Source organism: Pelophylax lessonae (genome assembly GCF_965119305.1).
Source record: "Pelophylax lessonae genome assembly, chromosome: 7".
NCBI lineage: Eukaryota > Metazoa > Chordata > Amphibia > Anura > Ranidae > Pelophylax > Pelophylax lessonae.
Window position 1 is genome coordinate 212,885,336 of NC_138774.1, and position 17,362 is coordinate 212,902,697.

At 43.5% G+C, this 17,362-nt stretch overlaps 1 protein-coding gene across 1 annotated transcript in view; it reads left to right on the forward strand.

The window, feature by feature from the left end:
• EXD3 (exonuclease 3'-5' domain containing 3) overlaps window positions 1-17,362 on the forward strand; it is a gene marked incomplete at its 5' end in the record, with an annotated part of 420,906 nt that overhangs the window by 102,894 nt on the left and 300,650 nt on the right. The window contains 2 exons of the mRNA XM_082264217.1: window positions 4,202-4,240; window positions 10,506-10,672. Coding sequence (XP_082120343.1) covers window positions 4,202-4,240; window positions 10,506-10,672 — 206 coding nt within the window. The remainder of the gene's footprint in view (window positions 1-4,201; window positions 4,241-10,505; window positions 10,673-17,362) is intronic.

Below are 17,362 nucleotides of genomic sequence, written 5' to 3' on the forward strand. Positions count from 1 at the left end.
TTCCAAACTCGTCTCTGCGGACGTGTATGAGATGTCTGGGATTGATGGTCTCGGCCTTCGAGGCGATTCCTTTCGCCCAGTTTCACACGCGGGGTCTCCAAGCGGAGATCCTGTCCAGGTGGGACGGGCGACCTCAATCTCTGGATCTTCAAATCTCGTTGAGTCTTCGCACCAGGGAAAACCTTCTGTGGTGGCTCCAGTCCCCGTTGGTGTCCGGGGGCAAGTCGTTTCGTCCGATCTCGTGGACGGTGATCACTACGGATGCCAGCCTGTCGGGCTGGGGTGGTGTTCTGGGCGTTCTGTCCGCTCAGGGGACTTGGTCGGAGGGGGAGTCTTCCCTTCCGATCAACATTCTGGAATTGCGTGCGATAAGTCTCTGTCTTCATCGCTGGACGGACCGGCTGCAGGGTTGCCCGGTTCGGGTGCAGACGGACAATGCCACGGCGGTGGCCTACATCAACCACCAAGGGGGCACCAGGAGTGCCCGAGCGGCTCGAGAAGTGGCCGACATTCTGTCTTGGGCCGAGACTCATGTCCCGGCGATAACGTCGGTTCACATTCCGGGTGTGGAGAACTGGCAGGCGGACTATCTGAGTCGCCAGACCCTGGATCAGGGGGAATGGTCTCTCCATCCGGCTGTCTTCCAGATGTTGTGCGCGAAGTGGGGTCTTCCAGATGTGGACCTGTTCGCGTCTCGTCTCAACAACAAGGTGATGAGGTTCGTGGCAAGGACGCGCGACCCTCGGGCAGACGCGTCGGACGCGTTAGTGGCCCCGTGGCATCAGTACAGGCTGATGTACGCGTTTCCACCGATTCAGTTGCTGTCCAGGTTCCTTCGCAGGTTACACTCGGAACGCAACACGGTGATTCTTGTGGCACCGGACTGGCCTCGCCGGTCCTGGTACGCAGACCTCGTGAATCTGGCGGTCGACGCCCCGTGGCGTCTGCCTCTTCGAGACGATCTACTGTCTCAAGGACCGATATACCATCCTGCTTTACAGTCGCTGGCTTTGACGGCCTGGCTGTTGAGATCGAGGTCCTGAAGGAGAGGGGTCTCTCTCCGGAGGTCGTTCATACTTTAATCAACGCGAGGAAGTCTTCCTCGGGGAAGGTTTATTACCGTACTTGGAAGGCCTATTTTGCCTGGTGTGAGTCCAGGGGGTTTTCACCCCGCACGTACTCGGTGTCCCGTGTGCTGTCTTTCCTTCAAACGGGTGTTGATCAGCGTTTGGCGCTGGCTACGATAAAGGGTCAGGTGTCTGCTCTGGCCGTTCTGTTTCAACGTCCCGTGGCTTCCAACCCGTTGGTTGGCACCTTTGTTCAGGGTGTGCGGCATCTGGTTCCCCCGAGGCGGGATCCTCTGCCCCCTTGGGACTTGAATCTCGTTCTATCTGTGTTACAACGTGCTCCTTTTGAACAGATCAGGGAGATCTCGTTGTCTATGTTGTCCAAAAAGGTCGCCTTTTTGGTGGCGATCACTTCGGCTCGCAGAGTGTCGGAGCTGGCGGCTTTGTCCTGCAAGTCTCCGTACCTGGTTATTCATTTGGATAAGGTGGTCTTGCGACCTAATCCTTCTTTTCTTCCGAAACGAGTTTCGGAATTCCATCTTAATGAGGATATTGTCTTGCCTTCGTTGTGCACGAAGCCTAAACATCCAAAGGAGGTGAGATTGCACTCTCTGGATGTTGTTCGGGCGATTAGGGTTTACCTTAAATCGACTGAGTCTTTTCGAAAGACGGACTCCTTGTTTGTTCTTCCAGAGGGTCCTCGGAAGGGCATGGCGGCTTCGGCCTCTACCATCGCCAAATGGATCAGGCAGACCATTGAACAGGCCTATGCTTTGCAGGGGAAGGTTCCCCCTGTGCCTGTGAAGGCGCACTCTACTAGATCTCTGAGTACGTCTTGGGCCTGTCGTCATGGGGCTTCTGTAGCCCAGGTGTGTAAGGCGTCGACTTGGTCGACCTTGCACACTTTCACAAAATTCTACAAAGTAGATGTTCAGGCATCGGCGGATGCTTCCTTTGGCCGCAAGGTTCTTAGTGCGGCTGTTCCCTAGGGTCCCTTGTTGGGGACTCCTGGCTGTTGGGATAAGTTTTGTATCCCCTGGTTTTTTGTCTTTTCCTGGGTTGTTGCTCCTGTTGAGCACTTGTTTTTTGCTGTTGCCCAGCTGGTTTCCTACCTTTGGTAAGGTTCCTTCTTTGATGCGGAGACTGCGTTGCCTTTCGGCGCGGATGCGTTTCCCACCCCTCATGTTTGCACTGCTTTGGGACGTCCCCATATGTGACGAATATGAAGAGGCGGCGACTGTCGGAGGACGTAAGAGAAAACGGAATTTTTGTAAAATCTTACCTGTAAAATTCCTTTCTCTGAGTCCTCCGACAGTCGCCGCCCCCGCCCCTCTTTTGGGGTTTGATTGTATACTCTACTGCTATTCCACTAAAACTGAGATATGGTTGCAGGAAGTAGGAGGGTATTGACTGAGGGGACCACCCCTTGAGGGTGGGATATGTTAAAAGCTTTATTGTTAACATATTCTGTTGCCTAGCTACTCCTTCGGAGCAAAGTCTAATACCCCATATGTGACGAATATGAAGAGGCGGCGACTGTCGGAGGACTCAGAGAAAGGAATTTTACAGGTAAGATTTTACAAAAATTCCGTTTTTCTGCTGGAGAATTAAACCACCTAGCCTTCTATTTTTCATGGATTCTATTGGTGAGATCTCTCTGCTGAGTTTCTGATTCTGCACATGTTCTGTGTCCCATGTGAGGGGCTTCCACTCTCGATGTAGTTTTTAAAGGCATTTTTATATTATAGAGGATGTAACAGTAGTACTTGGAATGCACAAAACTTCCAAGTAGAGCGGAACATAGGAGAAATTGCAGTAGCTTCTAAGACAGGAGAGCTATGGTACTTTCGCAGCCCACCAGACCTACCTATAACATAAATACCACTTTTCTATGGATTGTCCCTTTTTAATATAGTGCCTACAGGTCAGCCTCATGCTATATAATAATGTCACCGTTTGCTTTCCACTCCAAGGATGTCATTGGTACCTAACAAGGCTGCCGTCTCAAAAATCCAAAAATAAAACAGCAGTAAGAGTGCCAAACCAATGGTGGAAGAGGCCATTGATTTCATGCTCTTACTGCAGTTTTAGGAAGTGAGGGGAGGTCTCCCCAGTGGGAACAAAACCGCAATAAAAACATAAAAGAAGATGTAATTCCCATTTTATCATCCCAAAAAGAAGATGTAATTCCCATTTTATCATCCCAAGCTAAATATAAGAAGCTTTGACTGGAGGAACACTTTAAGTGATATTTGCATTTTACCAAATCTTTTAATAAAACAAAATCCACTTTTCTACTGGAGAATTCAACCACCTGGCCTTCCATTTTTCGAGGACTCTATTTTTGAGATCTCTGTGCCGAGTACCTGATTCTGCACATGTTCTGTGTCCATGTGTGGGGCTCCCACTCTCTTTGTTGGATTTTAAATGTTGTTTTATAGAAATTTAAAAAAAAAATGTTGTTTTATATTATGGAGGATGTAACGGTATTACCTGGAACACACAAAACTTCCAGGTAGACAGGAATATAGGAGAAATTGCTGTAGTATCTAAGACATAAGAGCTAAGGTACTTTCAAAGCCCACTAGACCAACCTCTAAGCAATAATGCCACTTTTGTGTGAATTGTCCATTTGATATAGTGCCTACAGGTCAGTCTCATGCTATAGAATAATGTCACTATTTGCTTTCCATGCCAGTGATGGTACCTAACAAGACTACCTTCTCAAAAATCAAAAAATAAAATCGCCATAATCGTCATAAAAGAGTGCCAAACCAATGGCGGAAGAGGCCATTTATTTCACGCTCTTACTGCAGTTTTATTTTCGGATTTGTATTTTGGGTTACCCATTTAAGAAGTACCTTGGTTCACGAGACCAGTCTCACCAAAGCCAATGAGCTCTGTGGATCGCAATGTAATTTCTACAATTTTGTACTAATGAGAACTGAAGTCCCAGCATCTCTTGGATATGTCCTTTTGGTTCGTGAGAATGCCCTCCTTCACTGTGCCCTGATGCTTTGTGATGCTACTTTAATTCTAACATGGTATAGGATTAATTCTAACACGGTACAGCATTATTTAAGCATATATCATGGATTACTAACAAAAACATTTTTTCCAATTTTACTTTCCAGAAAACAATGACCGAGGAGAACTGGAGCGACCATGTCCAGGTAATTCTATCACCCCCCCATCTGTGAGGTAAACATCTTATCAGTGTCAGGCTGTGAGAACGCACAGAGGTCACTGGGGTTGTGTCTGTTTTGTTCTAACATCTGACACAGGGCCTTTAGTTCAGGCATTCCCGGACATTGGCCCTTCAGCTTTAGAAGGAACAGATATGTCAGAAAGCCCAACAGCTGTTGAATTAGTGGGAAATAGACTTATCATTGTGTCTCCAGTGAAAATTGTCTGTATTGCCCCAAAGCTACTAATCATTTTCAGACTTTAGCAGTCATATTTTACTCATTCTTAAAATTATTCGTATTTTAAGGACGTGATATTGCTGGTCTCTAAATAAAAGTGATATCCTTAACTCCTGTATTTGTTATGCTGATATGTTACACTGTAATCTGTACAGGCTTTATAGAATCATTCATATCCGGTCATGTTTGCCTCAGCAGCTTACAATCTATTCATTCTATCGAACTCATAAATACTAAAGGGGTCATTTATATTGGATAGCAAATATCCCTTTGCAAAGGGTACTCCATTCCATGGCCTGCATTTTTTTTTATTCTTTTTATTTGCTTGGTATGAAAAATTACAAAACAGAGCCTTATGGGCATGCATGGTCTTCATTTTACTGCCCATTCTCAAAGTGCAGGCTGCAGTGTCAATGTGTTCTCTTTGCTTATGCAGCAGAAATATGCTGGGATTGGAGGAGGGCCGGTGGCATGACACTTCTTGTCACCTGGCTCTTTTTGTTTTTTTTCCCCCTTCTTTTTTTTACTGCATTGCACATTTTGTCAAGCACACTGCTGTGTGTATTACAGGGGTTGGACAAAAATATGGAAACACTACATGATTTGCAGGTGTGACAGTCACGACATGTTTTGCGTTGAAGTGGTGACGTAACATTCTTTTTCTTCCGCTGTTTGACGAGGCTACTGAGCTTATTGAGTTTCAAAGAGGGCAAATTGTTGGTGTCCGTTTAGCTAGTGCCTCTGTGACTGAAATTGCCAATTTATTTTTGATGTTGTGAGGTACAGTATCAGAGATTATGGTGGCATGTACAGTTTCCAGGAAAACCTTGTCTAATAAGCATAAGCACGATCGACTTGGTCAACTGACCGAAAGAAACAAGGGAGCATTGCACAGAGATATGACCCAGAGTAAGAAAACAGCTGCTGCAAAAGTGACTTCAGAGCTCAATCTCAGTCTTCCAAAGTCCGTGTCCACAAAAACTGAGCATAGGGAACTCCATAAGCAAAACCTTGACAGGCGAGCTGCAATTGCCGAATTAGTAGTGACAGATATTAATGATCAGAAGAGGAGAGAGTGGTGCAACACCCATAAATTATGGACAATTGATCAACGGAAGACTATAATATGGTCTCATGAATCGAGCTTCACACTGTTCCCAAACACTGGACGTGGTTACATGTGGCGAACACCATCCCAAGCTTGAGACTAGGACTGTTTTGTGTCAATGGTATAGCATGGCGTCGGCGCAATTATGGTTTGAACAGCCATATCTTGGTATTCTGCAGGGACCATCATCACCTTGAAAGGTAGAGTCACTGCCAGCAACTATGTACAAATGATGGCCTACCATGTGCACTCTATGTAGACGTTGTTTCCTGAAGACATCGCCAAGATGATAATGCGCCGATTCACACAGCTGGTGTTGTTAAATCGTGGTTTGATGAGCATGCAGACGAAGTCTCACACCTTCCCTGGGTGCCGCAGTCACTGGACCTCACTATCATAGAACCACTATGGTCAATTTTGGAGAACAAGGTTGGGGTTTGTTTTTTGCCTCTGGCATCTCTAGGAGAACTGGAGCGATTTTAGCATGTAGAGTGATATCAGACTCCATTATCCACCATCCAAAGGCAGTCCAACATCATATTGGATAAATATTTAGTTCTTTTACCTGGTATTTACATAATTTTGTACAACCCCTGTAATTGCCCGGTGTTCTCCTTTATCTTTTTAATGAGGTGATATGGCTCCAGCAACATCATACTATTGCTTTGTCAATAGTCCCCAAGACTAATTGCAGGAAAAGGAACCAGTTAAATTGACTCTTTACCTTGCTTATTTTAGGCTAGATACCCTGTTTCCCTGAAAATAAGCCCTACCCTGAAAATAAGACCTAGCATGATTTTCAGGGATGGCTGCAATATAAGCCCTACCCTGAAAATAAGCCCTAGTAAAATCCTTGATCTCAGCCCCTCCCTCTGCAGTATTCGGAGAGGGAATATAGAGCTCAGGAGGGACACGTGAGTGCCTAGTGGTGCTGTAAATAAAGTATTTTCCACAATAAAGTTACAAAAAGGAGACACACTGCACATTACATAATCTTTTTACAAAATCGATTACATAATTTTACAATGCCTTTATCCAAGGTTTATTTTTGGGATTACAGAATTGCATAATGCTGACTCCTGAGCTGACAGTTTTTTTAACATTTTATTGTTTTATTCCAGGTTTTTTAGAACATAGAGAGGGCTAAATAACACAGCACAAGCATTGTGCTGTCTATCATGCTTTAAAGGATCAGGATATTTATTTATTTTAGGGTTACAATCACTTTAAGATCGTCATTGTACATACCGTAAATAAGACATTCCCCTGAAAATAAGCCCTAGTGTGTTTTTTGTAGCCAAAATTAATATAAGACCCGGTCTTATTTTCGGAGAAACACGGTAGTAGGCTAGAGGAGAGAGAGTAAAGCCGGCCAAAGACGAGTCGAAAACTAAACGAAAATTCTTGGTCGTTCGTTTTTCACATCAATAGCGTGCCAGCTGCGACAAATGATTTTTGTGCCACAATTAAAAGTGCCTGATCTGACATGCTGGATTTTGTTTAGAAAAACAAAACAAAGATGTCACAATCACATGCGCCATTTTCGTTTTTCAATCGACAGAACGTTCTGTTTTTGACTTGTCTATGGCTGGCCTAAGGCGTACAATTTTATCTTCCATTTGCACCCTATGCCACTCTGTTCACCAACCAGAGCTGAAAAAATACTGCTATTTCAGGACATGTAAACGCATACTCTACAATGTGGCCCTGCCATGTGGGGTGGGTTAAGGTTCCTTAGCCCTTTGCAAACTGTGCCACAGTGTTGGCTAACAACAGTTACACATTTTTAGTGGGCTCCAAAGGGCAAACAGGGCTTCTAGGCAGTATGTGAACAGTATGTAATTACTGTCTCCTCCTTCTCCAAATTTAACCTGAACATTTGTTCTGAATTTGGAAAATAACAGGTTTGCCTAAAACTACCAATATTTATTAATATGAAACCCATAGCACAGCAGTGGCGCATCCAGATTCTAGTCTCAGGAGGGGCACTGTCCGAAAAGGTATTGCCGCGATCGTTAGAGCGAGAGCAATAATTCTAGCACTAGACCTCCTCTGTAACACTAAACTGGTAACCTCTAGAATTTTTTAAAGCCTATAGGGATTTTAAGGTATCAAAGTTTGTTGCCATTCGACGAGCGTGCGCAATTTTGAAGCATTACGTGTTTGATATCAGTTTACGCAGCTTAACATTATCTTTCACATTCGAGAAACAAATTGGGCTAACTTTATTGTTTTCTTATTTTTTTTATTTAAATAAGTGTATTTTTTCCAAAAAAATTACGTTTTTAAGACCGCTGTGCAAATACGGAGTGACAAAGTATTGCAACAATCTCCATTTTATTCTCTGGGGTCTATGCTAAAAAAAAAAAAAAAATATAATGTTTTGGGGGTTCAAAGTCATTTTCTAGCAAAAAATACTGATTTTAACTTTTAAAGAGCAAGTGTCAGAAATAGGCCTTGTCCTTAAGTGGTTAATGATCAAGTCCAGCTTCACAGAATAGCGGGTAGACAAATAATTTGCAAATGTGTTTTCTACATATGATTTTATATGTCGTTTTTTTCATAAATATGAGAACCATACCTGACTGTATTGTGTGATTTTAGACATTAGAGTGTATTAGAGTGTATAAATTGTACTCACTTTTATAGGTAGGGAGTAGCTCCCATGGAAGAGCAATTGAGACACTCTAAGAAGGCAGCCAGGCTGAGCCAGCATCCCACATCTGCTTGCATCTTTCCGTTCCCTGGCTTGGCCTCGAGAAGCTGGAGGGAGAAGGTGGATGGAGCCAACACTCCACTAGGCGTGCGAAGGAGGAGGAAGAAGGCTCCGCTCTGAATGCTGGAGCCTCGCTCTAATCCTCCTCAGGCCTTAGTGACATCACTGGTTGCTAGACGCCAGGCGGCGATAGCAACCAGTGCACTGCAGGGGATGAATGAAGTCAGTGGCGCGGCGGTACTACAACAAGCTCTCAGCGCCGCCACCGCTGGCCTGGGAGAGACACCGGGAATCTGGACTTGGGACTGGAGTGGGTAATTTTTTTTGGGGGGAGGGGGCAATTGACCCGTTGCCACAGTAGCACAGTGAGAACATGCACACTATGCAGACTGTGTCCTGGAAGGCATTTGAACACAAGGAAAGCAATAGAATATGCAATTTTTTTTTCCTTCAACCATAGGTTGAAAGAAAATCACTTGATTCCCCCATCAACACAGCCAGTGTTGATGGAGGAATCCCTCCCACTGTGCTATTGTATACTGACAGCTGGAGGATTACCCGCAGTCAGAACACAATGATCACTGCTGGTGGCTATAACCGCTGGCAGTGATTGCACAGAAAAAAAACCAACAGGCTGGCTGTACTGAAGCCGATCAATAGATGGATCGGAATGTGGGTCGTTCAGCAGGAACAGCCCACATTTTGATCTGTCTATGGCTGGTTTTAGCCGCTGTTCTGTCCACTGCTCTATAAACAACAGTTTTGTTTTCAGGGAGTGACATTATTGTTCTCCAAGTATAAACCATATTCAAATATCCATAAAATTCACTGTTTGTACATTGTACATTCTCCACTGCATGTAGGGATGAGTTTAAAAAACCTCTTCTGTAAAAAACGTGTTTCTGTTGCCTGTTGGAAACCAAAGTGATCCTTTATTTTTAAATTTTAATGTACTAAATATTGAAAAGTTGGTTGGCTGTTACAGGCCACATGTCCTGAATTTTGTGTAGATAATACTGTATGTGTGCGTGCGTGTAGGGGTGATTATTGATAGTGGGGTGCAGTTTCATTTTCATCTCAGCCACTGGTAGGTCTAAAGGGAACCTGTAATCTTATTCTTTACTTTCAGGTATATATATCTCCTTTGCCCCCTTGGTACTTGCTTTAAAGCAACTAAACATAATATTAAAAAACAGCCAGCCTTTAAAAGAAGAGTAGTAAGGCTTACCAGTCCTGTTGCTGGTGACTCCGATCTTCACTGTCTTGCAGAGCTACACCAGCCAAAATATTTTCTACTGCCAGCACTAGTATTTATCTGCAGAATCCAATAGTTGGAACCCAACCATGCAGCAGGGAACATCAAAATCACAATCATCAATCACAATCAACGCAATCAAAATCCAACGTAACCAGACATATTGAATTCTAAAGAATCTTCAGCTGTTAGTTCAAGGGAGCAATCACCGGCATCTGGACGGCTCCTTTCCGTCGATGGAGCTGTGCTGCTCAGCGGGGGCTCGATCTGCCGATCCCCCGCTAAGCAGGCGGATGACTGCTCCGTCTCTGCTCTATGTGCGCAGACAGAGGTGTCAGATCTCTGCTGTCCTCTATGGAGAATCAGATGACAACGGACCGCCTGTCCGTTCTCATCCGATCCGCCAGACGGATGGAAAATAGGGTTTCCATCTGTCCGGATTTGATGGACCGGATCGGTCTCCGCTGACATCTGATGCCCGCCCCGTAGAGATGCATGGGGCATCCGTTCAGATCCGCCAGAAAAACGTACAGGCGGATCTGAACGGTCTGCAATTGTGAAAGTTGTGTTGGTGCTCTTCCATTAGAGACTGGCTGTTTTTTTATTTTAAGTGACAGTGTGTCCCAACACGCAGCTAAATACATGGAAATGCATATATTGTTACTGTTTTTTTCCCTTCCAAATGTTTTGTAAAACTTAATACATACACTTTTGCAAATCAGTAAGATCACTCTACTTCTGGGTATAATAATACTGCTATCTGATTCGGCTCACTAAACAGACTGGAAGTTTCCCTAACGTGGAGGTGGACAGCATTAAAACCTGGGGTTCTTATCCCCTCCAATTCCATCCAAAACACAGAAAAGTGTTTCCTGGAGTTCTTCTTTAACTGCAAAATATTTATTTTTGACTGTAAACTATCTTTATTTTGCAGAGCATAGTTGTGGATAATGGCTGGCTCCAGGAGCAATGCATTGCCTTGCTATTCCGCTATTGTGATAGGCAGACAGCTGGAAGATGGGCTCTGAAGTTCGGACTACCGAAGGAGAAGCTTCCTCGAGATTTAGCAGATATTCTACAGGACATTTGTATTCAGGACAAGTAAGTAACACACCATCCACACCACTATATGGGAACTATGTTTCAAATATCAAACAGCCAGTGTTATAGTGTAATATAAATTAGGAACGGTAAGGAAATTAAAAACAATCTAATTTGGAATGGGTTTTTGTAAGAACTGAATCTCATTTTTTTTTAAGTGGTTAAAAAAAAAAAAAAAAATAGAGCCTTGCCTCTCAGGGGATACCTGTGTGTGCTGTTATTCTCTTGTGTTCTCTCCCTGTCAGAGCACAAATGTCCACCTAGTGGAGGATTACCTGTCTCCTGAGCTCCATTCTGATATCTGACCTAGTCTGGAAATTCGAACAATTACAGCTCCAGTACTTTTACCCTTTCAGAGTTCCCTTCCTCCTGATATTCTTACAGTCTCTTAAAAGTATGATAGTTTTATGAGTGTCTGCACTGAGCTCAGGCAAGAGGAAGAGCAGCCAGGACCCTTCTTCTCTGTAGAGAATATAAATAAACAATCAAAATGACTTAAAAAAGATTTCTTTGTAAAAGTGAAAAGTGTAGATTGAGATTACTACAAATTACCACAGATGCCTATTGGTAAATTAATCTCTTTAAATTATTTTTTAATTGATTATTGTTGACACTATATACCTTAATAATAGTAATAACTATAATAATATCTAAGCCTTTGAGACAATAAAGTATAAGCTCCTTAGCCACAGGGAATGGTATGTTTTATGTACTAGGAAAAGCTTTGCCTAATATATTGCTGCAACATGCATTAATAATATTAGTGTGATGGTGGTGGGGATGTTGCATAGTCAGCTGAATGATTCTGTGTTCTCGATATAACCACACAGAACAGGTCAGCTATGTAAATTCTTAATAGTGTTAGATTGTGTTAGGCCTATTGGAGCTGCAGAAAATATCCACTTGCTGACCGCCCTATAGTTTTACTGCTACATGGCGTCAGCTCTGGGCAGGATCATGTATATATACTTGATCCTGCACCTCCGGGTATCGGGCGCGAGTGCGTGCTGCCGCCGGCTCGCTCCTGCTGTGATTCTACACAGTGGGAGCTGATCAGAGGGTCCTGTAGACCCGATGTCCGCTGGCACCCGCTGATAGTTCGGTACACAGGCAGAACAGCGATCTGCTTATGTAAAAAAGGCAGATCTCCGTTCTGTCAAAAGGGAAGGCATTGATCCTGTGTTCCTGCAAAGCAGAAACATGGATCAATGCTTTCCCTTAGTAAAAGCACCTTTCACACAGAAAACACTGGTTAGGCACACAACCCTTTGATTGCCCCTTATGTTTAACCCCTTTCCAGCCATTGTCATTAGTACAGTGACAGTGCATATTTTTAGCACTGATCACTGTATTAGTGTCACTGGTCCCCAAAATGTGTCAGTTCGTGTCCCGACTGTCCACTGCAATATCACAGTCCTGCTATAAGTTGCTGATCGCTGCCATTACTGCCTGGAGAACTGGGCCGACTTCTCAGTCGGTCACCGGCTCTTTGGTAGGGACGGATTGCACCTAAATGGGGTGGGTGCAGCCGTACTGGGTGAGAGGATGGCCAAAAAGTTAGAGGGGCTTTTAAACTAGGGAATGGGGGGGAGGGTACAGATGTAGAATTAGCCAGTGGAAAGCAAGTTTCAGAGGGCAGAAATGGGGGCATTAGCGGTAGGGTGTTCGGAGCTCCTAAACCCAGGGTGGGTACGGGGAAAAATCAAGAGAGCAGCCTAAAAACATCAAATGAGGATAAATGTAACCGATCAAAATTACGAGGCTTGTATACCAATGCCAGAAGCCTGGCCAACAAGATGGGAGAGCTGGAGCTGCTGATGTTTGAGGAGGACTTAGATTTTGTGGGGATAACTGAGACTTGGTTTGACAGCTCTAATGACTGGGTGGCGACCATTCAGGGGTATTCCCTTTATCGCAGAGATAGAGAAGGTAAAAAAGGGGGAGGGGTATGTTTGTATATTAAGAACAGTATACAGGTAAATATGAGGGATGATATTAATAATGGAGCTAAGGACGAGGCAGAATCCCTATGGGTAGAGCTTCAAAGGGAAGGCACGGTGGGGAAGGTAATATTGGACGTATGCTATAGGCCCCCCAACCAGAGGGGGGAGGGTGAGGCGGACCTCATGTTACAGATAGGATTGGCAGCAAGGATGGGAAATGTCATTATAATGGGGGACTTTAATTATCCAGATATAGACTGGGCAGAAGGAACCGCACACTCAGCCAAGGCTAGGCAGTTCCTAAATGTTTTGCAGGACAATTTCATGGGTTAGATGGTGAATGCACCGACAAGAAACAATGCGGTACTTGACCTACTGATTACCAACAATACAGACCTGCTCACGGATATAGAAATACGGGACAACTTAGGGAACAGTGACCATAGGTCAATTGGTTTCAGTATTAATTACAGTAATAGGAAACACAAGGGTAATATAAGGACACTGAATTTCAAAAGAGCCAATTTCCCTAAACTGCGCTCGCTGCTAGAAAATATCAAATGGGATAGAACCCTGGGAACAAAGAACACGGAGGAAAAATGGGAGTGCTTCAAGAGCATACTTAACAAGGGGGTGGGCCAGTGCATTCCACAGGGAAATAACTTTAAAAGAGCAAAACTAAACCCTGGGTGGCTAAACTCCAACATAAAAATGTATATTAGAGCTAAAGAAAAGGCCTTCAAAAAATACAAGACTGAGGGGTCATTGGCAGCATTTAAGCACTACAAAGAGTGTAATAAGAAATGTAAAGACGAAATCAGGGCGGCTAAAATAGAACAGGAGAGACATATAGCGGAGGAGAGTAAAAAGAACCCCAAGAAGTTCTTTAAGTATATAAACAGTAGGAAAGCGAGGCCAGAGCACATTGGCCCCATAAAAGATGATAAAGGAAAAATGGCCACAGAGGACAGAGAAAAGGCGGAAGTGTTAAATAATTTCTTTTCTTCAGTCTTCACAAAGGAATCGGGGGGCTACACGAACCTTGCTTGTAAGGCTGAACTAAATAATACACCTCAGGAAGTGCCGCCATGGCTAACAGAGGTTAGACTTGGAGCTAAACTAGAGAAACTTAACATAAATAAATCCCCGGGACCGGATGGCTTGCACCCGAGGGTTCTTAATGAGCTCAGCCAGGTGATTGCCAGACCATTATTCTTGATCTTTAAGGATAGTTTACAGACGGGTATGGTGCCAGCTGATTGGAAAAAAGCCAACGTGGTACCAATATTTAAAAAGGGGCCGAGATATATCCCGGGTAACTATAGGCCGGTCAGCCTAACATCAGTAGTCTGCAAAATTTTGGAGGGGATGATAAGGGACCACATACAAGACTTTAGTAATGAAAACGGTATTATAAGTAGTAGTAATCAGCATGGATTCATGAAAAATCGTTCGTGCCAAACCAATCTATTAACCTTCTACGATGAAGTGAGCTGCCACCTAGATAAAGGTAAGCCTGTGGATGTGGTGTATCTGGACTTTGCAAAGGCCTTTGACACCGTTCCCCACAAACACTTACTGTACAAACTAAGGAAGGTAGGTATGGACCATAAGGTGAGTACCTGGATAGAGAACTGGCTCCAGGGGAGAGTACAGAGGGTGGTGATTAATGGGGAGTACTCGGATTGGGCGGGTGTGGAAAGTGGGGTCCCCCAGGGTTCTGTCCTGGGACCAATCCTGTTTAATTTATTCATAAATGATCTAGAGGAGAGGATATCTAGTACAATCTCAGTATTTGCAGATGATACTAAATTAGGCATGCCAATATCTTCTATGCAGGATGTGGAAATCTTGCAAGCAGACCTGAACAAAATAACGGGGTGGGCAACTACATGGCAGATGAGATTTAATGTAGAAAAATGTAAAGTAATGCACTTGGGGGCCAGAAACCAGAAAGCAAGCTACTCACTAGGGGGGGAACCTCTGGGTGAGTCTAGGATGGAAAGGGACCTGGGGGTACTGGTAGACAACAGGCTTGGCAGTGGCATGCAATGCCAAGCCGCCGCAAGCAAAGCCAACAGAATACTGGGTTGTATAAAAAAGGGGATTCACTCCAGAAATAAAGAGATTATTCTCCCACTCTACAAGACTCTGGTCCGGCCACATCTGGAGTATGCTGTCCAGTTCTGGGCACCGGTCCTCAGGAAGGATGTGCTGGATCTGGAGAAAGTCCAGAGAAGGGCAACAAAAATAATTAGGGGAATGGAGGACATCAGCTATGAGGAAAGACTACAAGCACTGAACCTATTCTCTCTGGAGAAGAGACGATTGAGGGGGGATATGATATCACGTGTACAAATACTGTACTGGCGACCCTAGCATAAGGAACAAACTATTCAGAGAGAGGAGATACAATAAGACACGTGGCCACTCACTAAAACTTGAGGAAAGGCGGTTTAACCTTAAAGTGCGTAAGGGGTTCTTCACTGTAAGAGCGGTAAGGATGTGGAATTCTCTTCCACAAGCAGTCGTATCAGCAGGGAGCATTGATAGTTTCAAAAAACTATTAGATGGACACCTTAAAGACCACAACATACAGGGGTATACAATGTACGGTTAAAAGCAAACACACACACACATCATAGGTTGAACTGGATGGACTGATGTCTTTTTTCAACCTCACTAACTATGTAACTATGTAATTACTGGTAAAAATATCCCATAGTTTGTAGACGCTATAACTTTTGCGCAAACCAATCAATATACGCTTAATGGGATTTTTTTTTTTTTATTAAAAAAAATGTAGCAGAATACATATGTGTGTGTGTGTGTGTGTGTGTATATAGATATATATGTGTGTGTGTGTGTGTGTGTGTGTGTGTATATATATATATATATATGTGTGTGTGTATATATATATATCATTTTTATTTTATTTTCAAAATTGTTGGAATTGTTGCGCAAAAAATAAAAACCGCAGAGGTGATCAAATACCACCTAAAGAAAGCTCTATTTGTGAGAAAAAAAGGACATGAATTCTGTTTGGGTACAGCGTTGCATGACCGCGCAATTTTTCAGTTAAAGTAACGCAGTGCCGTATTGCAAAAAATGGCCTGGTTGTAAAGGGGGATAAATCTTCTGGAGCGCAAGTGTATATGCAAAGCTATTTATTCTTAGTTTTTGCACAGTGACAAATGGATCAATAAATATTTAATATTCTAAATATAATCTACTATAATATAATATGATAAAGGGTCAATTTATCTTAAACTGATATATATATATTTTTCAGAGATCAACTGATATTTTAGTTTTCATAAAAGTTAAAGCATCATTCTGTTTCAGTTTTTGGTAGATGGAGAATTAAATGCTGTAACAGTTTCCCAAGAACTCGCACGTTTGTTGCACAGTCTGTTGTTTCTTAGGCACTGTCTGACCCATCTTAGATTGTAAGCTCTAACGAGCAGGGCCCTCTGATTCCTACTGTATTAAAGTGTATTGTATTTGTACTGTCTACCCTCAAGTTGTAAAGCGCTGCGTAAACTGTCGGCGCTATATAAATACTATATTATAATAATAATAATAATGTTAAATGCATTGGTAGCCTAAAACTTTACCTTTTGCTGCTATAAAATCAGTCTTAACCACTTGCCGACCGCCGCAAGTACATTTACTGCGGCAGTCAGCCCCTCCTGGGCAAAGCGACGTAGTACTACGTCGCTCGCCAGGAGCCTGTAGGGGACGAGCGCGCGCCGCTAGGAGGCGCACTCCCGCCCCCGCTCGTTCATGGCCATCCCCGTGCGTGTGACAAACGGCTCCGTTGTCCGCCGGTCACTCGCGATCTCCCGCTGGAGAGGGAGAAAGGCAGGCTAATTGTAAACAAAGCCGCCTGTCATTCTCCCTGGTGTAACAGCAGAGATCATACGATCCTGCTATGTAGGATCGTATGTCTCTGCGGTTACATCAAAAGCCACACCCTTTGACAGTTAGAAGCACGCCCCTCTAGGGACACACTTAACCCCTGGATTTTTAATCAAGTTAACCCCTTCCCTGCCAGTGTCATTTTTACAGTAACAGTGCATATGTATAGCACTGATTACTGTAGTAATGTCACTGGTACCCCCAAAAGTGTCAAAAATGTCAGTCAAGGGTCCAATCTGTCCGCCGCAATGTCGCAGTCCAGCAAAACAAAATTGCAGATTGCCGCCATTACTAGTTTAAAAAAAAACAATAAAAATTACATAAATCTTTCCCTCAGTTAGTAAATGCAATAACTTTTGCGCAAACCAATAAAAATCCGCTTATTGTGATTTTTTTTTTTTTACCAAAAATATGTAGCAGAAAACAAACTGGCCTAAAATTTTAAATTTTGATTTTTAAATTTTTTTGGGGGGGGAATTTCATATAAAAATATGTGAAAAATATTGTTATTTTTTCAAAATTGACGCTCTTTTTTTGTTTATAGCGCAACAAATAAAAATCGCACAGGTGATCAAATGCCACCAAAAGAAAGCTCTGTTTGTGGGAAAAAGAGGACGTCAATTTAATTTGGGTACAGCATTGCACGACCGCGCAATTGTCCGTTAAATTCACACAGTGCCGGATCGCAAAATAGGCCCTGGTCTTTGAGCAGCCAAATCCTCCGGGGCTTAAGTGGTTAATATGATTCAGCACCTAGTCATTTGGCTATGGATGAGGAATTGGTAACCAATCCTGTGCCAGTATTGGGAATGTTGGGCAGCTGACA